The sequence below is a fragment of the Mustela lutreola genome, chromosome 1 (assembly GCF_030435805.1).
Source record: "Mustela lutreola isolate mMusLut2 chromosome 1, mMusLut2.pri, whole genome shotgun sequence".
Classification (NCBI taxonomy): domain Eukaryota; kingdom Metazoa; phylum Chordata; class Mammalia; order Carnivora; family Mustelidae; genus Mustela; species Mustela lutreola.
In genome coordinates, this window is record NC_081290.1 from 276168992 (window position 1) to 276192582 (window position 23591).

General features: G+C 35.6%; 3 protein-coding genes across 3 annotated transcripts; all 3 read left to right on the plus strand.

The window, feature by feature from the left end:
* Nucleotides 1–905: 905 nt before the first annotated feature.
* LOC131822634 (olfactory receptor 8K3-like) lies at nt 906–1847 on the plus strand. The gene has a single exon (XM_059158921.1). It carries the CDS (start codon nt 906–908, stop codon nt 1845–1847), a length of 942 nt encoding a protein of 313 aa, XP_059014904.1.
* Nucleotides 1848–7862: 6015 nt separating this feature from the next.
* LOC131810514 (olfactory receptor 8K3-like) lies at nt 7863–8834 on the plus strand. The gene has a single exon (XM_059138535.1). The coding sequence runs from the start codon at nt 7863–7865 to the stop codon at nt 8832–8834; it is 972 nt and encodes a 323-aa protein (XP_058994518.1).
* Nucleotides 8835–16522: 7688 nt separating this feature from the next.
* On the plus strand, nt 16523–17464 carry LOC131822635 (olfactory receptor 8K3-like). Its single transcript, XM_059158922.1, has one exon. The coding sequence runs from the start codon at nt 16523–16525 to the stop codon at nt 17462–17464; it is 942 nt and encodes a 313-aa protein (XP_059014905.1).
* Nucleotides 17465–23591: the final 6127 nt, after the last annotated feature.

Here is a 23591-nt window from a genome sequence, read left to right on the forward strand (position 1 = left end):
CCTCAGGTCATGACCTGAGCCGAAGGAAGACACTTAACAACTGAGCTACCCAGGCACCCTGATAAAGTGCAATCTTTAAATAAAATGTGTTAGCAGAAAACATTTCATGTACATATGATGAAAGATGAAATAAAGGTGTAAGAACAGTATTCAAATTAATCTTTCATTCATGTACCTCGTGCAACATTATTTGCCAACCTCTAAGATATTTGAGATAGTATCCCCTACTTTAGAGTGATATTTCTGTCTGTTGCACTTATAGCAGTATATTGGATGATTTTAAGTAATAAATTAAAAAATACAGTCTAACCTTTACTTGTCTTTGAATGTGGTAGAAAGTACAACTATATCATTAAACACATCATTTCAGAGAATCAGTTCTAAGGTCAAAGCAAATGTAAGAATGTACCAAATTCTTCCTTTTTATATTGAATAACTTGTAGATGCAGGCTTTACTTGGTGTGCAACATATCACAGATAGGAAACTGGGTTAATCATGGTTTACATGGAGGTTGGAACTAAAGTTTGCTAGGGCAAGAGGCAGAGTGTTGTTACTTTTATTATAATTCCTTCTAAAGTATTGTATATTTAGCCAATTACAGGCATTTTAAATGCAAAATGTTTTTTAAAAATCAAGAATTCCAGCTAGCATGTGGCATCAAAGAAAAACAAATAAACAAGCAAACAAACAAAGATTGCCCTATTTCTTAGGTTTTAACACTTTCTAAATTTAGTTCCAGGTTCAGTGATGGAGGTGAGTCTTATTTTAAATTAACCCGTCTAAAAAATTAGGTTTATCTTACCCACAATGGCTTTGCATCCTAAAATCTCAACAGACATTGTCTCCTGAAACCCAATGACCCTTGTGATGGTTGTTCCCACAGCAATTTTCCTTAACAGCCTGGATGAACAAACAAAACCTAACAGTGCTAACAGAATTCATCCTAATGGGAATCACGGACCGTCCAGAGCTGCAGGCTCCCTTCTTTGGGCTCTTCCTCGTCATCTACACGGTCTCAGTGGTGGGCAACCTGGGCATGATCATCCTCACCAACATGGATTCCAGGCTCCAAACACCCATGTACTTCTTTCTCAGACACTTGGCTTTCATTGATCTTGGTTATTCAACTGCTGTGGGACCCAAAATGCTGGTAAATTTTGTAACTAACCAAAATACAATCCCCTACAACTGGTGTGCCACACAGCTGTCTTTCTTCATCTTGTTCATCATCAGTGAGCTTTTCATTCTGTCAGCAATGGCCTATGACCGCTATGTGGCCATCTGTAAGCCTCTGCTCTACACAGTTGTTATGTCACAAAGGGTGTGCTGGGTGCTGGTAGCCATCCCCTATCTCTACAGTGCCTTTCTCTCTCTGACAACCACCATAAAAATATTTATGTCTTCTTTCTGTGGACATAATGTCATTAGACATTTTTACTGTGATAGTCTTCCCTTGTTAACTTTGCTTTGCTCAAGCTCACGTGATATTGAGTTGATAATACTGATCTTTTCAGCATTCAATTTGGTTTCATCCCTTCTGATAGTGCTAGTGTCTTACATCCTAATCCTTATGGCCATCCTTAGGATGAACTCTGCAGAGGGAAGGCACAAGGCCTTCTCTACCTGTGGATCCCATCTGACAGTGGTTGTTGTATTATACGCAACACTTTTCTTCATGTACGTGCAACCCAAATCAAGTCATTCCTTCGATACTGATAAAATTGCTTCTGCATTCTACACTTTGATTATACCTATGCTGAATCCCATGATCTACAGCCTGAGGAACAAAGAGGTAAAAGGTTCCCTGCATAGAATCTGGAAAAGTCTGCACAGACTGCCTATGTAGGACTCAGTATAGACTCTGTATATAATAAATCATGTTACAGACTGCTGTTTATTATATGACATAGGCCTTTAAAAAGTGTAATGTATAAAAGTAACGGAAACTAGAATGTTTTTCATTTTTCAACTTATAGTTATTCCAGTAGTGATCATCCTTCTGGTATCAATTTTTACTTGTCCTTAAGTATTACCATGAGCAACTGGAGTGCAGACTTCTATTCTCAAATTGCCAATACTTATGTTACAATTTAAGGGTTTAAGGGAAGTCAATACATCTGCCATTAAATAACTTTTTTATTAATTTTATTTATTTATTTGACAGAGATCACAAGTAGGCAGAAAGTTACACAGAGAGAGAGGAAGGGAAGCAGGTTCCCTGTTGAGCAGAGAGCCCAATGTGGGGCTCGATCCCAGGACCCTGGGATCATGAGCTGTGCTGAAGGCAGAGGCTTTAACCCACTGAGCCACCCAGGCACCCCCATTAAATAGTTTTTTAAGCCTTTCTGGTGTCTTTTTTAAAATATATTTTGTGGACTAAACACCACTTTAAGACCAGTGCCCACCACACTGGCATACTGACATAAGATGGCATTTATTGTTTTTTTTTTTCTGTGTGTGTGTGCTGGGCATATATACATCAATGTGTAGTCAACACTGTCTGTCCTTAGCTGTATCCCTGTTGACACTTTAACTATATCCCCTTTGATAGGTGGCATTTCAGATTTGTTACATCATGATATATGAACATGTGTAAACATGGGAAAGCAGAATAAAGTTTGATTATTTTCATGTGTCATAAATATGTACATTAAAAGTTCAAAAAACTTCACACTGAAACATTAGAAATAGTAAGTAGATTTTGCAAGATTAGTGGATATAATATCAACATATTAAAGACGAATTATTTTGCTATCCACCAGCAAAAATAGGTAAAGTTGAAATTTTAAACTATCAATTATGCTAGATAAAATCTATAGAATACTTAGGGAACAGTCTAAGGAACGATTTGCATGATTTCATTGCTAGACACTGTAACAAACATTACTGAGTTACTGGAGGAGAGATAAACGTTTATATATATACCATGTCATTGGTTAGAAGATATAAATATTATGATGAGGCCAGTTCTCCATAAATTTTCCTGTAGATTTAATGCAGTAACAATCAAAATTTCAATAGCATTTTTTAGTGTTAAGCTGATATCAAAAGTTATGTGGAAATGCAAAGGATCTAGATATCCAGGGCAATATCTCAGAAGAAGAAAGACTTCAGAGGACTTCCAATAACAGAAACAATTCCTTTAATGAAGTGAGATTATTTTTAAAAATATGTCATCAGTGCACATATTTACAGAGAGATCAAGAGTATAATAATAAAGTCCAAAATAGAATCACGTATGTAATTCCACGAGTTTTAAAATAATAGCCCTACCACAATGTAGAGGGGAAAATCAGGCTTCTCAATAAACTGACTGTATTCAATTAGGTTCCTATGTAGAACATGAATCTTGGTCTTTTATCCACTACATGCAAACCGTAATTGAGATGTGCTATGAATGGAAATGTGAAAGCTGAAACCAAAATTTTGGTAAAGCAAAGTAAAATAACATTTTCATGACTTGGGATCAACAAAGATTCCTTAGGGTACAAGAAATAATAATGCTAATAAAGAAATAGTACCCTCTACAATGAAAATTTCTATTAATAAAAAAATATTGTAAGAAAGCGAAAAAGTCCAGAGGGACCACATGTGAAGTACACACACCCTTCAAAGTAATCTGTAAAACAAAACAAAATAAAACAACAAATTGTTCTAACTTCTAGAATGAAGATGATCAACACCGTCAACCTATTGTTAGGGAATGAATAAGTTGGGGGGAAGGGCAGAAGGGTATCAAATCTGCCAAAAATGCATAAATGTGTTCAAAAAAATTATTCATTAAATGTAAGTGAAGATTATATACTGTGATACCATTACACATTCAGCAGGGTAGCTAAAATTCAAAATTTGGATAATAATTCAAAGTGTCGATAAGGGTGTGGGAAACTCTAATTCTTGTAACTGTTTCAGGGAGAGTACGTTACCATAAATACTTTAGAAAAATAAGAGAATAATTACTAAATTTGGTGTGTGTATACTCTATGATGCAGCAATTCCCTTCCTGTGCAATTATGTCCACTGGAGAATAAGTAATAGAATGTTTGTGGCAGATGTAGTCATCATAGGTGTTAAGTGCTTATCAAGGGTGGAATGGGTGAATACGTGATGACATCTTCAAAAAATATAATCTACACAGCAGAGCAAGAAGAAGAGCTAGAAAGAAGAGGAGGAGAACTAGAAGAAGAGACATGCAAATGCCAACAGAAAATAAATTAACATAAATTAACATTATTACTAGTTAAAAGAAAACCTTAAATAGATTTATGATAACATTCAACACCTATTTCCAATAAACTACCTCAGTGACCAGAATAAAAGAAAACAATATTATAAATGATATCTATAAAAAACCTGTATACTGGGGCAGGAAAAGGACAAATAAGTTGAGGACAAAAGTTTTTAGGGCAGTGACAATATTCTGTATGATACTATAATGATGGACACATATTATTACACTTAAAAATCTACATAAAACTTTTAATGTCTACTGAAATATTTGAAACTTTACCTCTGAAATTGTCCCCAAGACTAGGAGGTTTTCCCTTGAAATCAGCCCAGCATTCTTGCTTACAAGCAGGACACCTTAATGTTATTATACGTTTTGAAACAAAATGTGTAACTTATGTAAGTGCCCATAGTAACTCAGCTTAGTTTCATTGTTATTTGTCTTTCACTGAATATTAAATTCATTCATCTTCTTTGCCACCCCCCTCCTGTTCTGGAGGAAGAGTTACTTTTATATTTTTCATGAGTCCTTTTTCATTCATGTATATCTGATTATATAGGACTGGTAAAGTATTCCCTCCTACTATGAAAGTTTCCCTCTCACATTATTAATTTTGATGAACAGAATTCTTAAAATAGTTCATTGAATCATTTTAATTTTATACAAATATTGTTTTATGTGTTTTGTTAAAATATTCTACTACCACAAAAATGTCCCATTATGTTTTTGCCTAAACTGTTTATTTGCATTTCACATTTAGATCTTTAAATCAAATAGAAATGATTCTAGTAAGATCTGGGTAGGTGTCCAGATTCACTTTTTCTCAAATAAACATACAAATTATCTAAAAGCACTTATTGAAAAATAACTCTTACAAATCAATGAATAGTTGACATGATATACAGTACAATGATGACAAAAGACATGAACAAGTACTTTTCAAAGTAAATATATAAATACTTCTGAAACAAATGAAAGACTTTTTATTTCATTCAGTACAAGGATAATGCAAATTAAATCACATAGTTACCCATTCACATCATCTATAATGCTAGAAAGAAAATGATGGAACATACCAAATCTTAATGAGAATATTAAATAATTATAATAATTTGCACAGCTACTAAGAATGCATACTGTTATAACTACTCTGGAAACTCATTTGGTAGTACTTACTAATGTTAAAAATGCATAGCCTATGGCTCAGGTTTTTAGGATAAGAGATACACAGAAATAGAATTATATTCAAGATTAAGTCAGTGTTGCTGTAGACACAAAGGGTGTGGGAGTAGCCATTTTTAATTACCATTGTTAAGAAGCTTTTATGTTTATCGGGATATTTTTTATAATCTATAAATTATTCTCTAACCATTCTCTAAATACATGATAAAATCCACTTTTTGTTATTTCATAAAGATCCAAGATGTGAAAAAAGAAAGTTTTATGTTCATCAAAACATCAGGTGAAGTAGAATGTTTATAATATCATTAGTTGTAAAGCCTAAAAGTTGAAAGCAGTTCTAATATTGAACAATAAAATAATGGACAACTGATTTGTGATATATTCATAAAAAAGAGTTGTATACAGACATAAAAATGAGCATTCTGCAATGACTATAACAGCATATTAACTGAAAAAAAAAACAGTCACAAAAAATAGTATGTGTAAGATTTCTTTTATATGAAGTAACAAAAATAAGTGAAAGTAATTTATGTTGTTAAAAAACAGAATAATGGTTGTGTGTGTGTGTGTGTGTGTGTGTGTGTGTGTGTGTATAAGGGGGACAGTTGATTGTAGAAAGGAGAATGAAGGGTCTTCTGAGGTCCTGATAATGTTTTATTCTATTTTTGTTATTGTCATTACTGTATAATTTGGATTCTAATTACACAAAGTGCTACCTTTGTAAAATTTATTTATGATAAATACATTTATCAATATGCAAATATACTCAATAATAAGTTTAAAACACCACCAATAAGGGAAAAATGGCTACACATACATATATTATTTTACCTTGTGAATTTTTAAAAGGATGCAATAAGCGTGATTCAAACATTCCTCCATTATGTTCACATCCATGTAATCCTAAAAAGCCATTGTATTAACAAGAGAAAATTACAGGTTGGGAGAAAAATGAAAATATCTTTCCTATAGATACAATGTTTGGATTCCAGATCTCTCCATTAGAGTAGAAAGAGTTAACCAGGAGACACTGTGCAGAATGGTATCTAAGAGAACTTCATTAGTAGGGGGATATAAAGATGTCCTATACAATTAGCAGGTACATCACAGCTTCATTAACCTCCAAGCTTAATTAACTTGTATTCTTTCTCCTCAGGGAGAGCCTCAAAAGAGGAAAGATACACATAAATCCTTCTCACGAGGTTCTGTTAGGAATACAGGGGAAAACAGATTCCTCCTCAGAGGTGAGTGCAATGCACTTGTCTCTGTAAGTAACTCAGACCAGCGACTCTCCAGGACCTCTCTCCAGGACCTCGTTAGTGTCTGATACCCCCTCAGTGTTTCAGCAATCTCTTCGAAAATCTGCTTTGGTAACTGAAGTTTCTGGGTGAATACAAGGTTGTAAACATCTTTATTATAAATTTTGGTGAAACCTAGACATTTACTGTGAGGCAACAGTTTGTACTCTTCAGATCTAAAAGTGGATTTTCCAGGTTATAATGGCAATTCTATGGTTAACTTAGAGTCACCATCAAATCGTCTTTATAGTGGTTGTACCATTTCACATTACCAACAAGAATACATAGAGGTTCTAATCTCTCTACACCTTTGTCAGCATTTATAATTTTCCTTTTTATTTATTTATTTTTTTAATATCCATCCTAAGGGTACGTGGTGGCTTGGTTGGTTAAGCATCTGCCTTCAGCTCAGGTCATAATACAAGGGTCCTGGGGTGGAGTCCAGCATCAGGCTTTCTGCTCATCGAGGAGTCTGCTTCTCCCTCTGGCTTTCCCCCTGGGGTAGTGTTCTCTCTCTCTTGTTCACTCTCTCACTCAAATAAATAAATAAATAAAATCCTTAAAAAAAAAAAAGAATCCTATGGGGTGTATGGTGCTGTCTCATTGTGGTTTTGAATTACATTTTTCTAATGACTAAGGGTGTTGAACCTTTCTTCATGAGTTTATTGACCATTTGTTTATCTTCTGTGAGAAATGTCTGTTCAAGTCTTTAGCCTATTTTCTAATTTGCACTGTTTGTTTGTTTGTTTGTTTGTTTTTTCTGTTGAATTGGAGAATCTTTACATATTCTATATAACAGAGCTCTACCAGATAAATGACTTGCAACCTCCTCCACTGTGTGGGTCATCTTTTCATCTTTTATAGTGTTCTCTGATGCACAAAAGTCTGTTTTTTTTTAAAAAAAATTTGATTATATCCATTTATCTATTTTTACTTGAACTGTTTGTGCTTTTGGTGTCTAAGAAAGCTATAAAGAGCTTAGCTGAGTTGGTAAAGAGAGACTTGAGCTGCCAGGTGTTAGACAGCCAAATAAATCAACAGACCATAAATGCAAGATCTCAGCCTTTAATCACTTACTACAATGGTCATCTCAGTCATATGTCCTGAAAGTTAGTGATTATTTGTACATTTCTTCCCAATACAGGTTTCCCAAATGGCCTGTACAGAGATGCACAATCTAACGACATGGAAAGAATTCATTCTAATGGGAATCATAGGACCCCCTGAGCTGCAGGCTCCACTGCTTGGACTCTCCCTCACATTTTACTTCTTCTCAGTGGTGGGTAACCTGAGCTTGATCATGCTCACCAAGATAGCCTCCAGGTTACAAACACCCATGTACTTCCTCCTCCGACACCTGGCTCTCACTGATCTGGGTTATTCAACAGCTGTGGGACCCAAAATGCTAGCAAACTTTGCTGTAGATCAGCCTACCATCTCTTATACCTGGTGTGCTACCCAACTCACCTTCTTTAGTATATTTATTACTAGTGAAATTTTCATTTTGTCAGCAATGGCCTATGACCTTTATGTGGCCATCTGTAACCCTCTGCTCTACACAGTCATCATGTCACATAGATTATGTCAGTTGCTGGTGGCAATCCCCTATCTATACAGCATCCTTCTGTCTTTGCTGACCATTATAAAAATTTTCCTTTCATCATTTGGTGGCTATAATGTCATCAGGCATTTCTACTGTGACAGTCTACCATTGATAGATTTGCTCCGCTCAGACACACATGAAATTAGACTGATAATTTTGATCTTTTCAGCTTTTAATTTGGTGTCCTCTCTTCTGATAGTCCTTGTGTCCTACATGCTGATCCTTGTTGCCGAGCTCAGGATGAACTCTGCAGAGGGCAGGCACAAGGCTTTCTCCACCTGTGGATCCCATCTGACAGTGATAGTCATATTTTATGGTACTCTGTTTTTTATGTATGTGCAGCCCAAACCCAGTCATTCATTTGATACTGATAAAATAGCCTCCTTGTTTTATTCTTTGGTTATACCCATGCTGAATCCCATGATCTATAGCGTGAGGAACAAAGAGGTGAAAAATGCCCTATATAGGACCTTCAGAATGTTTGCAAATGTTTTACTTAAAATTCACTGTAGGGCACACTAACACTAAATTATGTATTAGTCAATGTATACTGTAGTTAATCTTGCTGTAGTCTTGTTCTGTTGTTTCCGGGGGGGGAGGTGAGCAAGAATCAATGTGTGATAAGCATAGAAATAAAGAAAAATATACATTATTTTCAAAATTCAAATGAGGATAATCACCAACAGATTGTGTCTTCATTCTCATCCTTCAGATACTAACCTAATTTAGTTTCAGTTCCAGGTCAAGTACTATTCCTACAAGTTCTGGCACTACCCTATTTGTCTGTCTCTTCTACTAAACATTTATTTTTATAAAACCAGAGACTCCATATATTCTTTTTACAACCTTATCTATAACAGTCTAGTATAGTAAAAGTCACACACAAAGAAGATACCTGATAGATACTATATAAATTAATTAATCAAGGAAATAAACATATACTGTGAAGTTTAATAACAAAAATCCCTCTCTTTATTGGGCTTACAGAAAATAGGCAGCATGAGAACTGGTCTATACAGTGGGATGGATTGGATTGAGCTATATGAAAATGGGATAGAGCCAGTAGTCAGGATGGTGGTCACCCTTTAATTAAGGTTATCAGGGAGCGTTCTGCAAAGATAGCATTGAAACAAACACTTGAGGAGCTAAGTGGATAGACTCTGGCTACCTATCGGAAGCTTGTTCCATGGGGACCAAATATTGCAGCAGTTCCAATGACTAATGTGCTGAGGAACACCACAGTCAAAGGTGGTGGGAACATAAATGTGACTAAGAAATAAAAGAGATATGATGAACTTATAATATAGAATGTGATCTTGTAGGACTTATATAGGCCATTGTAAAACTTGCCTTTTATTCCAAATGATAAAAAAGGCCTTTGGAGGATTTTGAGCTCAGGAGTGGTTTGATCTATCTTTGATAAGGGGACAGCTATCACTGCTGTGCAAATAATGGATGGAAAACTCTGAGATGGGAAATTGAAGACACTGAGGGAGTTGATCATGTTACATTTGAGAGAGAATAAAGGTTTAATCCGGGACAAGTAGAGCCCGAGGATAGAAGTGATTACATTCTTAACATATCTTTAAGGAAATATCAATATTTCTTCACATTTATGTGGGGTATAAGAAGCATAAAAAGGGAAATTAATTATTTGAAAAGAATGGAAAGACTAGTTCCAAGACTCATCTTAAGATCTGTTGAATACTGTTTTCTGCTTTCAATTAAGATGGCCTTAACTTCCCACTAAGATAAGAAAAATAAAAGCACCAAACCAAACAAAAATAGAGACAAGAAATATGAAACAAGTGGTCACAACATTGACATCAAGCAACAAATGCCAGTTTCCCTGACAGATAAGGAACAAATCAGGTGAATCCCATGATTGTGCCACTTTCCTGATGAGCTGAAGGAATAAAGTTGAGAGTCCAGAAGTCTATGGTAGTTGAATTTTGTAAGATAGAGTACCAGCACTAGAAAAGCTGTGCAGAGAAAGAACACTGGATCTCTGCATAGAATCCTCCTGGATTATTGGACAGATTAGTGATCAGGACATGCAAGAGGAAACCATCCAGGTGAAAGAAATAACCATCTAAGATGATGAAAGGCAACAGTATCTGAAACTCAAACAGAGGTAGAAATTGTGAGAATGTATTGTACAAGGAGTAGAAAACCTCATAGTTTGTGGGGCCTGAGGTAAAGTACTCAAGAAGGTCTTCCTTCAGGAAGAGGAATAATTAGCCCTACTTCTACACTGCTCTGGTCCCACCTAAGAAATTATAAAAGCAATATCCAAAAGGATTAAACTATCTCAAAATAACTATATCCTAGAAGAAAACTGAGGGATTATTGCTAAAATACAAATGTATCCAGTATCCATCAAGAAAAATTCACAATGTGTGAAATATATTCTATAATTATCAGGCATATAAGGAAGCAGGAAGACATGATCTATAATGAATAGAATAACCAATCAATGGAAACTGTTCAAGAATTTGCACTTGTTTGAAATATCAAACAAGGACAAAAATGGTTATTATAATTGTATATCATATTTTCAAAAAGATAACTAAAGACATGGAAGATATTTTAAAAAAGGATTTCAAATATTAGAGAGAAAAAAATACCATGTTCAAGGTAAAAGATAAAAGGGATTTTAGGTAGAGTAGATTGGACATTACAGAAGCAAAGGTTAGTCAGTCTATAGATACAGCAATAAAGTATCAAAATGAGACAAAGGGAGCGAAAAGAATCAAAAACATAAAAAGAATAATAATAATCTGTGAGACAGTTTCAACTAACCAAGTATGCATATGATAGGTTTCCCAAAGAAGAATGTCATTAGAATTATTTGAAGAAAACACAGGTGAAAAGTAATCACACATGATGAAAGTTAAAAGACCTCAGATTCAAGAAGATTAACAAACCCCAGATAAAAGGAACATACAGACCTGAAGGCAACTCATCATTAAATATCTCAAAGCCAACGATAAATAAAACATTAAGCCATCAAAAAGCAAAGACACTGGACACTTTATAGAAAGAGGAACAAAGAATAACAGATTTATCGTCAGAAGCACTGCAGGTGAGAAGACAGTGGAGCAACATCATTAAAGTATCAAAACAAATAATTGTCAGCTGAGAATCTTGCACCCAGAAAAGCGTAGTGATGAAAACCGGATTAGTGGTTGACAGGGGCTAAGGACAAGGGAATGAGGGAAGGGAAGAGCAGTTAGGTATGAAGGAACCATAGGTGACCCGTATAGTGATGGAATAAGCCTGTTAATGGTTTTGCTGTTTATATCCCTCTACATATGATTAAAATTGTATATATGTATATGGGGCGCCTGGGTGGCTCAGTGGGTTAAGCCGCTGCCTTCCGCTCAGGTCATGATCTCAGGGTCCTGGGATCAAGTCCCGCATCGGGCTCTCTGCTCAGCAGGGAGCCTGCTTCCTTCTCTCTCTCTCTGCCTGCCTCTCAGTGTACTTGTAATTTCTCTCTGTCAAATAAATAAATAAAATCTTTAAAAAAAATTGCATATATGTATATATAATTCTTTGCAAACACAAAAGCCCGCACGTAACAGGACGCAAGTCCGCCACTGCGTCTGGACCTTTCCTGGCCACTGCAGAGCACCTGCTTCTCCCTGGCCTTCACCCCGAGTTGCACTTCCCAACCTGGGCTTCCTGTCCTCTGTCCCTTGGTGGGTGCCCTCCAGGAACGAGGGGGCGGCTCTCACTCCAGTCCACAGCACTGATTGGGACTCTATCAAGAGTCAGCAGCGAGGTCACTGTGAGCCCCACCCATGACCTACCAACAGTGTTGATCCAGCTGGAGCTTGCTCTTTCTGTGGCATATATATGTATACATACATATACATATATACATATACATATATATGTATACATATATATACATATATGTATATATAATTCTTTGCAAACACAAAAATGAGATGGTGACCCAAATAGGCAGAGTATTGTGCCAACATTAATTTCATAATTCCTGTGGTAGAATCTGAATTGTACAATAATGATGCAAGTTGTTACTCCTAGTAGAAACTAAGTGAGGTGCAGGAACTCTGGGCTCCTTGGCACCACATAATTCTATAAGTATTTCAAAATAGTAGAAAGCTAAATTAAACCCAAGCCTGTCTGAGACATTACAGGGTAGATGAGATGGAATGGAAATATTACATAGAGAGATACATATATCCATACATATGTCAAAACTTATCAAAATTTTATACCTCATATATGTGCAGTTTCCTATTTTCAATGATACCTATGTAAGGTGTTTTACTTCATTTCTAACCATGCCAAGAGATCAAACAAAAACCAAGGGAAAAGTCAGTAAAAGAAACATATTTTAACTATTATACAGTTAAGAGAGTGCTGGGCTGACTCTTGGTTAAGGGACCAGCTCTTGATTTTGGCTGAGATCATGGTCTCAGGGCCATGGGATCAATCCCTGTGTCAGGCTCTACACTAAGCATGGCATCTGATTGAGACTCTCTCTTCCTCTCCTCTGCCCCCTCCCCTGTTCCCTCATTCCCCCTAAATTAATTAATTGATTGATTAAATAATTTTAATAAAATATTGTCCCATTAACAGGAGAGAACATAATTCAGGCACCTGTCATAGATGCGAACACCCAAGAACCTCATCTCTATGCAGGTACAAGAGGATATCAGAACCGGTACTACCAATCTGGAATAGTTAACAAAATTAAATGAATCGTTTTCTCTTCCCAAGAGATCTTCCTGTGTTGAGGGTATTTATGTGCGGTCATATGCATACATGTAGGTGGATCTACATGAATATCAACACACGCACACACACATACACACACAGCCAGAGACAGATATGTGAAATGTATACCACGGATGATTTTGTCTGGAACACATTAACATGGCAAGTCAAGGTTTTTCACGGAACTCTGTGTTGGAACAGTATTGCTGAGAACTGAGGTTGGAGACAAGCAAATACGAAGAGTAGATCCATAAAATTTGTAATATATTATCGACTGTAATGAAGAAAGAAGTAAAAAGAATCACAACATGAAAACATCACAAATAGGTAATGTGGCTTAAAGTGCAACAACACAATTGATAGCAAAATGACATAGTAAAACATATGTGTATAAAACATTATATTTTTCCAGAATACATTGATCTTATAAGATATATATTAAGTACAGTAGAGGAGGTGACAAGGGAGAGAAAAATAATTGGAATGGATATTAGGCATGAAGGAAAAACAAGAAATACTGAACTCTAATATAGACAAATAAAATGAAAGACAAGACCTAAACAGATGAGTAGAATTTACTGTGAAAAAAGAAGAAAGAGTAACTAATTTCACTCTCTTTAGTCCAAGAAAGAGAGAGAGAGAGAAAGACAGACAGACAAAAGTGAAGGACACAGCACAATATCTTATTACTTATATACATAGTATCTTATTACTTTCAGTTCATTTAATTCTTTACTTTTTAAAGATTTCATTTATTTATTTAAGAGGGTGGTGGATGGGAGGAGCAGAGGGAGAGGGACAAGCAGAACATGCACTGGGCACCAGGCCATGGAGGACTCAATCTCAAGACCCTGAGATCATGATCTGATCCAAGACCATGAGTCGGATGCTTAACTGACTGAACCACCAGGTACCCCTCATTTAATCATTTGAACAATGCAGTAAGATAGTGTTTAAAAATGACTCCCTGTGTTATCTGAGGAGTCCATCGTGTCATCCCTCTAAGGAGACCATTGTAGAACTGAAGGAGTACTGGCAAGCTTGGTGTATGAATAACACAGTTTAATGCATTTCCCTATATGTTTGTTGTTTGTTTTGGTAAAAATACTTCAGAGTAATAAAACCAAAGGGAGGAGAAAATATATCATATATATTATATGTATATATCATATATCCTATCAGATATCATATATATTATATATGATATTTTATATATGTAAAATGTTTTACATAATGTGTTAATACATATATAATTATATAAAATATATGGTAATATAGGTTTGAGAGAGAAAGGGGGAGAGATTTTGAGTAATTAACACATATGCTTGTTGAGAATGGCAAGGCAAAAATCTGTGGATTAAGCCTAGCATTGCAAGAGTTGGCACTGCAGTCTTGAGTACAAAGAGGGAAAACTAAGGTAGATTTTCTATATTTCAGTCAGGAGCATAATTTCTTTGTCTTTGGAGGACCCCAACTTTTGCTCTGTAAGATTTTCAACTGATTGGATGTGGTCCACCTACATTTCAGACGGTACAAGGCTATACTCAAAGTCTATTAATTTGAATTTTAATCATGTGTGAAAAATATCTTTATAACAACATCTGGATAATTTTTTTAACTAAACAACTGACCACCCTAGCCTAGCCAAGTGCACACATAAAATTATCCATCAAAACGGGGGGTGGGGGGAGAAAGAGTTAAAAATAAGATGTATGAATGTAGTACACAAACTAACAAAAAAAATCTAGGGGCGCCTGCGTGGCTCAGTGGGTTAAAGCCTCTGCCTTCAGCTCAAGTCATGATCTCAGGGTCCTGGGATAGAGCCCCACATGGGCTCTCTGCTCAAGCAGAAAGCCTGCTTCCTCCTCTCTCTCTGCCTGCCTCTCTGCCTACTTGTGATCTCTGTCAAATAAATAAATAAAAATTAAAAAAAATTCTAATTCAGTGGTGAATACAAATTGTTTTAGACAATTAACAAACACCCTCCTTGAATGCTGTTAAGCTTTCAACTGCTTTAGGGATATCAAGAAATTGCTTGGCATGTCTTCAGGGAGAGTCTCAGAGGGCAACAAAGAATCCATAAATTGATCTCACATCACCATATCACGAAGCACATGGGGAAGCCAAGACAGAGGTTTCATCACAGGTAAACACAGTATTTCAGGTGATGCTGTGTTATACCAATATCCAAATAGTTTCGGTGAACTTTGCAAGGTAACACTTTTAATCCATGTCAAAGCATAGGATTTCTGATTCACTTCTGCATCTCCTACTATTGATACTGCTTGACAGTATCAAGAGTGCATTCCTATCTCTTCACCTCACTTGTTCAAGTATTTTCACAAGTGCTAATAGCCATTTTTGATGTGTCAGGGACATATTGCTTATGTAAATATATGTGTCCTATAAATACTAGATCATATAAGTAATACAGGTCAAACCGAGTGACCATAAAACCTAACTAAAGAATTAGCAATTAAGAAAAAAGAAAGAAAAAGAAAAACTGTGGCAAAATTATGAAACTGTAACTATTCAGGTGTTTGTTTGATACCTAAATCATCATTTAGTGACTATATTCTTCTTTTTCTAAAAAAAAGCTTATTCTCAAAAATATTGTGAGTTATTTAAATCAACTTATTTATAAAGGTGATTTTTTAAGTAATTCATAATAAGTAAAAAAGAGAAATTCTGCCTCGTACTGAGATATGAAAGCAATATTTGAAGGTCAGGAGACTTTTAAGTGCCGTTTTATGGTGATGACATGAGGTACCGGGTATTCAATTTCCAGTGGAATCTGATAGAAAACATAGATAATTTTCTTAAAGAGTGTAACAAAAAAATAAATAAATAAACCACAATGATCTGATCATCAAAATAGAAAATAAACTATCAAAAAAGCAATTTGCCATTTTCCCTAGTTGTCTCAAACTAATGAGAGAAAGTCCTTTTCTCTTTCCTCATCTCACACAAAATCAGCACTAACAATGTTACTTTTTTTCTTTCACCAACAGTGTTACTTTTTTCTTTCCCCTGTCATCATTGCACCTCAACATTTACATCATTAGTTTTTCTGTTCATTTAAAACAGTTTTTCTTAACAGTAGTTCAGAATTTCTGACAAAAGAGCATGTGCACTGGATTATAGGATAGCTTTTCAGAATCTCACAATCTTATCAGTAATGTTTTATGTGAGGTAAATGTGGATTTTCCAGAAACGTGTTTATAATTTAATGTTACACGAGGCTGTATTTTTCTGTTGCTTTCTTACAGCTCACTCATAGACTTCTGACACTGCTATTTTACTTGTATTCAGGATAAAACCCTACCAGATAAAAACAAAGCAAATCAAAACAAAACCAAAAACAAAGAAAAACAACAAAACCACTCCCAGATGATATAACATGAAAGCTATTTACTATGCTGATTATCTATTCAGAATAGGTTTTCCAATAAACCTAGATGGAAAAACACAATTGGACAGTGCTGAATGAATTTATTCTCATGGGAATCACACACCGTCATGACCTGCAGGCTCCATTATTTGGGCTGTTCCTCATCATCTATTTGGTCTCAGTGGTGGGCAACCTGGGCATGATCATCCTCACCAAGGTGGACTCCAGGCTCCAAACACCCATGTACTTCTTCCTCAAGCACCTGGCTTTTACTGATCTTGGTTATTCAACAACTGTGGGCCCTAAAATGTTAGTAAGTTTTATTGTGGAAGAAAACACAATTTCTTATTATTTGTGTGCCATTCAAGGAGCTTTCTACATTATATTCATCATTAGTGAACTGTTCATTCTGTCGGCAATGTCCTATGACCGCTATGTGGCCATCTGTAACCCTCTGCTCTACCCTGTCATCATGTCCCAAAGGGTGTGTTATGTGCTGGTGGCCGTCCCCTACCTTTACAGCACATTTGTGTCTCTTCTAATTACTGGCAAGATTTTTAGTTCATTATTCTGTGGTTATAATATTGTCAATCATTTCTACTGTGACAGTCTCCCCTTGTTAACTTTGCTTTGCTCAAATACACATGAAATTGAATTGATGATTTTGATTTTCTCAGTTTTGGATTTGATTTCATCTCTTTCGATAGTTCTTGTGTCTTACCTGCTGATCCTGGTAGCCATCATCAGGATGAACTCAGCTGAGGGTAGGCACAAAGCGTTTTCCACCTGTGGGTCCCACCTGACAGTGGCCACAGTGTTCTATGGGACTTTTTTATTTATGTATGTGCAACCCGAGTCCAGTCATTCCTTTGACACTGATAAAGTGGCTTCCGTATTTTATACCCTCATTATCCCCATGCTGAATCCTTTGATCTATAGCTTGAGGAACAAAGATGTAAAGTGTGCTTTACATAGGATATGGAAGAAGTCATGCAATACCTTTTCTTAAGTTTATTGTACACCATATGGTTCGTATGAAATAGACTATCCGCATTAAGCATTTCTATATGTTCCTTCAGAGGGAAATGTAAGGATAAATGAGTTCAAAATATATCTAAAGATTGACTTCCATGTACTCTAACATTTTATTCACATTTTGAAAAAAAAATATAAATATATATTTTTCCTTCCTCAGGGATGGGAAAGTAGGATGGGTAAGGAGTCTATAGACTATAACACCAAGCAAGGAATGTGGGTATGCTCTGTGGGAGTAAAGAGGATACTTAGTACAGAAAAAGAGTTAAAATGACTCATGTCAACAACTATCAAATAAACTTTCCAGTGTCTATGTATGATATGTATGTAGTGATTTTCCTGTAAGTACTTTCTTTGTTTTTAGCCTGTGTAGACTTCTGTAGGGTGTCTAAAACACACTTGACTATTATTTTAAGGATGTTCAGTGTATTACACTCACTTGAAGTCATCAGTCATCTGAATTTACTCCTGTATCTCCGTTCCCCAGGGAGTCTTTGTGCCCTGGTCTTTCCTCATGAGTGCCATTATTTTCACATAGGAGCCCTAGAGAGCCTCTCAACTATACACACTTGGCACTTCAACAATCTAAAAGATCAGCACAGCATCTAATTTTGTCTAAATATGTCCATTTTGATACAGCAATTGAATTAAGTTTCATGCAATCTGCCATAGATAATTCCAAGATTTCTATTTTCCTAGCAGCTTGATCTTGATTCTTCAACACTTACTTGGTCCAACGGAATTACTCTTTCTTTTCTCTATGAAAAACAAGGATAACTTTTCTGTAAAAGTCATGTTCTAGGGGTGCCTGGGTGGCTCAGTTGGTTAAGTTTTTGGCTTTGGCTCAGGTCATGATCATGAGCCCACCGTGCAAGGATCTCCGCCTGTCTGGCTCCCTGCTCAGTAGAGAATCTGAGGCTCCCACTCTGCTCCCTCTCCCTCAGCAGCTCCCCTGTTCCCCTGCCCTGCATGCGCTCTCTTAAATAAATAAATAAATAAATAGCTTTTTAAAAAAGTAATATTCTACTTGTTTTTGTATGCTTACATACAAGGTCTACTTTATCATAAATAAGGGTGTTGCCTCTTTGAAATGGTCAACTTTCTACATTTTGGTTCAAATGAGTGTGTGCTATATTTTTATTAGGTTGTATTGTTTGACCACATTGATTTGATGATCCCACCTGAAAAAAACAGAAGGAGAGGAGGCTATAATTTGGACAGTGAACATATGATATGATACATAGAAATTTATATACTTAGTGTGGATTTTGGACATACTTCCTACATAATCCTCCCCAAATATCCTTATATTTTGTTTATTGTTATTACATTTTAAACATTCAATAGACATATTTACATCATGGAGAGACTGGACTGTTTTCTGAGTCCACCGTCATGGGATAAAATTATCTGTGAAGTCAACAAAATTCAAATAAAAATAATTCATAAGAATATATATATATACACACAGAGGACATGTGGATATAAGGATAAATATTAAGAATATTTTTGTGGTTTATTTTTTAATTATTAAGAAGAATTATATACCTAAGTATGAGATACCATATATAGATATAAGAAAATATGCATTGCTTAGATCATATATGTTGGACAGAGTTACAGAGAAATATTAATAATACATAGATTTGAAAAAACAAACCATGAATAAAAGGATCACAATATCCCACTCTTAAAATATATATTGAAGTATCTTTGATCAGCCCTTGTAAGCCAAAAAAGAGAAAAAAAGTATTAAGATTTACAAATTTTGATAATTTATTTCATTCAGTTAAAATTGGTCTATTTCATTATTAAGTAAGTACATAGTTCATATCAAAAAGTATTATATTTTTCATAGAACATAATAATTTGAAATAAGGAGCTGCTACTAACATAAAAAGTTGTTAAACATTATCATCGTTAATGAATTTCAATTTATAGTGAGATAACACTATATACCAAGTATAATATCTAGTTGTTGGTGAGTAAGTGGAGGAACTAAAACTTTCATATATTGTTGGTGGAAACTTAAAATGGTATAAAGATTTAAAAACCACCCGGTTTAAGGTTCACCGTCTTAAAAATTAAACAACCATCTAAATATTTAAGCATCCCACTGTCATGTATTTACCCAAGAGAAAAGACAGCACATTGCATTGTAGGTATGTGTATATGAATGTCCACAGAAGCCTTATCTGTAATAGTCAGACACTGAAAATGATTCAAATGTTCCTCCACTTGAAATTGAATAAATACATTATGGAATATCCAAACAAATGAATACCACTCTGCTATAAAAAGTAATAAATTATTCATATGCACAAAAATATGGATGACTCTCAAAATTATTATGCAGAGTAAAGGACACCGGACTTACAAGAGTAAAGAATCTTGCATTAATTTACAAAAAGAAAAACAGAAAAAATAAAAAATCCAAACCCATCTGTAGTTATATGGAACTGATCAAAAGAGAAGTCCCAGAGAGTGCAAGTAAATGGCCTAAAAGGCACACACCTAGTAAAGAAAGAATTAAGACCATCCCTAGAGCAAATGACATGTTGTCTAATACAGAGCCTCCAGGAATCCCCCTATAAATGTGAGTTCAGCAAGATGATGGGATACAAGAGCAATGCACAAATATTTTGTAGAAACCAAAATTTAACAAAACCACTTATAATTACCCCAATATAATGAAATACTTAGAACTCAGAAAACATGTGCAGGTTCTGTATGCTGAAAAGTATGCTGATTAAATAAATCAAAGATCTGAATAAATTGCAGGACATACTGAGCTCATAAACTAGAAGTTCAATGTACTAAAGATACCAATTCTTCCCAAACTGATTTATATATAATATAAACTGAAACAAAATCCCAGCAAGATATTTTATAGCTATAGATGACTTTATACTAAAACGGTTATAAAAGACCAGGGACTTAGCATAGCTAAAATACATGTAAAAATGTAGAGTATCATGGAGGGAAATGCTCTATCCCATGCTAAGACTTGCCATGTAGCAGTAATCATCAAAACTGTGTGGCACTGGTGGAAAGAAGGACATATAAAGCAAAAGAACAGAATAGAGAACCCAGAGATAGATTTTTACACAAAGTACAACTAATTTTTCATGAAGGTACAAAGCTAATTCAGTAGAAGAAATAATAACTTTTTAAAAAATCATTCTGGAATCTTTGCATGTCCTCAGACAAAAACAAGTAGTGTTGACCTAAATCTTATACAAAACATACTCCAAAACAGGTAATAACTTTAAAGCAAAACTATGAACTGCTTAGACAAAAGTACAGGGATAAATCTCTAAAGGACCTGGGGACTGGCTGAGTTTGTAGACAACACATCAAAAGCACAATGTACACAATTACATATGATAAATTATACTTCATCAAAATTAAAACAATCATTCTTGGAAATGATTCCTAAGGAATCAAAATGTATGTTCACACAATCATCTTGAGAGTATGTTTATAAAATCCTTTTTCATAATAGTTGAAAACTGAAAGGAACACAAATGTCTTTCAATGACTAAATGGTTTAACACATAGTACTGATGAGGGAGCAGGAGGCTGGCTGAGGACAAAGCAAAAGCTGGCGCCTTGCACCCCCTCTTCACCCTTTCCCCTCCATAAGTGTAGCATCCCTCAGGCAGCCCTGACTGCCATGAACAATAAGCAAATGGTTAACTTGCAGAGCTCACAATCCTGCTAGACAGGAGTCTCCCTTGGCTTACAAATGTTCTAAATCTCACTAACAAAGACGATTGATAGCAGGATTGTGAGACCCCACCAAAAAGTCTCCCAAAGATCTTAATGTTAATGGCTGGTCTAAAGACAACATTGATCCAGCAGCAAGGGCAAGGCCTCCGGCAGGCCTGGAACATCCTGGCACCTTGTAGACCCTCTTTAGCATATGAAAACTCCACTGAAACCTCCCTTCCCCTCACCTTCCCCCAACAGCAGGGTACATAACCTGCCATCCCTCACAACCCGGGGCAGCAGCTCTTCCTGCCCATGGGTCCTGTCCCGTGCTTTAATAAACCACCATTTTGCACCAAAGATGTCTCAAGAATTCTTTCTTGGTCATCGGCTCCGGACCTCAGCCCACCAAACCTCACCTAGGTTCTAGAACTTCATCAGTACCTTCCATACCACTGAATACTATTTATCAACCTTAAAGAGAAAATGATATATACACACAAAAAACAGGGATGGACCTCAAAAGAATGAAGTTAATTTAAAAAAGACTAGCCCAAAAGATTACAACTTGTGTATTAGTCATAAAACATTGCTCAAGTGACAAACTTTGAGCAACTGCCAATGGTTGGGAACAGTTGCCCAAGAGGTAGGGAGATGGTGTGGCTTTAAAGGGATAACAAAAGGGACCTTTGTAGATATGGAATAGCTCTGCAATTTGACTACAGTGGTTGTTACAATGTAAACCTGTGATAAAGTGCAGAGCAGAGAATGTACACAAATACATGAAAGAATAACCCCAAACTGGTGAAACTGGTGAAATCTGAACAAAGTATTTGTGTTATAGCATTGTCAGTTTCCTGGTTGTGTACTCGTACTCATACTCCAAGTGGCACAAGATGTTATAATTGGGTAAGATTACTTTATACTGTTTTTATTGAGTCTATTACTTTATAATTATTTGAATATAAAAATATTTTAGAAAGGACAGATTCAAGTTGTCTTGGTCAGGTAAGAGGCAGGAAAGGTAGAATGAAGTTAACATATATGAACACTAAGAAACTTTTGGAGTGATGGATATGTTTGCTATCTTGAAATCTTTTACAGTTGCACAGGTATACACATATGTCAAAACATCACATCTGGGGTGCCTGGGTGGCTCAGTAGGTTAAGCCTCTGCCTTTGGCTCAAGTCATGATTTCAGGGTCCTGGGATCAAGCCCCATATCAGGCTCTCTGTGCAGCAGGGAGCCTGCTTCCCCCTTACCCCCTCTCTCTGCCTGCCTCTCTGCCTACTTGTGATCCCTCTGTCAAATAAATAAATAAAAATCTTTAAAAATTTTTTTAAATCACATTTTTGTGCCATATATATCTCAATATCTAAAAGCAAAGGAAAAGTGACAATAAAAACAGACCAGTAAGACTTAAATAAGATGTCTGTTAGGTAACTTGGAAAGAAAAGGGAATCAGTATAATAAATTGTATGAAAGATACTTATAACATTATAAATGCACAACTAACAAGAAGGGTGTAATTTATGCACCCAACTTGAAGGGGAAGATTCACGATAAGTCTTGTTTTTGTTTATTTATTTGTTTGTTTATTTATTTAACTCCATGCCCAGCATGAAAACCAACACAGGACTTGAACTCACGACCCTGAGATCAAGTCCTGTGCTGAGATCCAAAGTTGGACGCTTAACTGACTAAACTACCCAGACACACCTCTTGAACTTATTAATACAAGATGGTATTGGGATAATACATCTGAAATATTTTGGAAAATTATGAATATATCTTCCTCTCTCTTATTAAGAATGCATATATACAATTTTTATTTACTTATTTATTTTTACATAAAAATTTTAAGGGAACAAACTCAAGGGTGTTCATTGAGGCAGTACACTGTAAAGCTGGTGATAGGTGAGATTTGGAGATAAACTATGGATAAAAAGTTAAGTGAAATTCGTTAGATACATATCATGGATTATAATACATAAAGAAGCAAAAAGTATCTTCTCATCTATACACAGCAAGTAATAAAAGTGACTTAAATGTAGCAATGAAATTTATAGAAAAATAACACATGCACATGGTTACACATATAGAGAACATATTATACTTTTTGGATAGACAAATTGATAATCTAGGCATATACCAAGTACCACAGAGCATGTTTCATGACGGAAAAGAAAAACTGGAGTGGGGTTGGACAGAAGGAAATAAATTTCACATCGCTGCAATGTGAAATTAAGGAGAAAAGGTAAAATCAAAGCAGCAGTAGTAACAAGTCAGTGATGACAACTCACTCTGCAGTGAGAAGGATGCTTAGCTAGTTTCCGTTTGGAGAGGGGGAAGAACATTGCAAACAAAAATGAAAATCGAGGAAACAGCA

What these genes read in the sequence shown, in the direction of transcription:
- LOC131810514 (XM_059138535.1), top strand. Translation starts at nt 7,863, where the DNA reads ATGGCCTGTACAGAGATGCACAATCTAACGACATGGAAAGAATTCATT.
- LOC131822634 (XM_059158921.1), top strand. Translation starts at nt 906, where the DNA reads ATGAACAAACAAAACCTAACAGTGCTAACAGAATTCATCCTAATGGGA.
- LOC131822635 (XM_059158922.1), top strand. Translation starts at nt 16,523, where the DNA reads ATGGAAAAACACAATTGGACAGTGCTGAATGAATTTATTCTCATGGGA.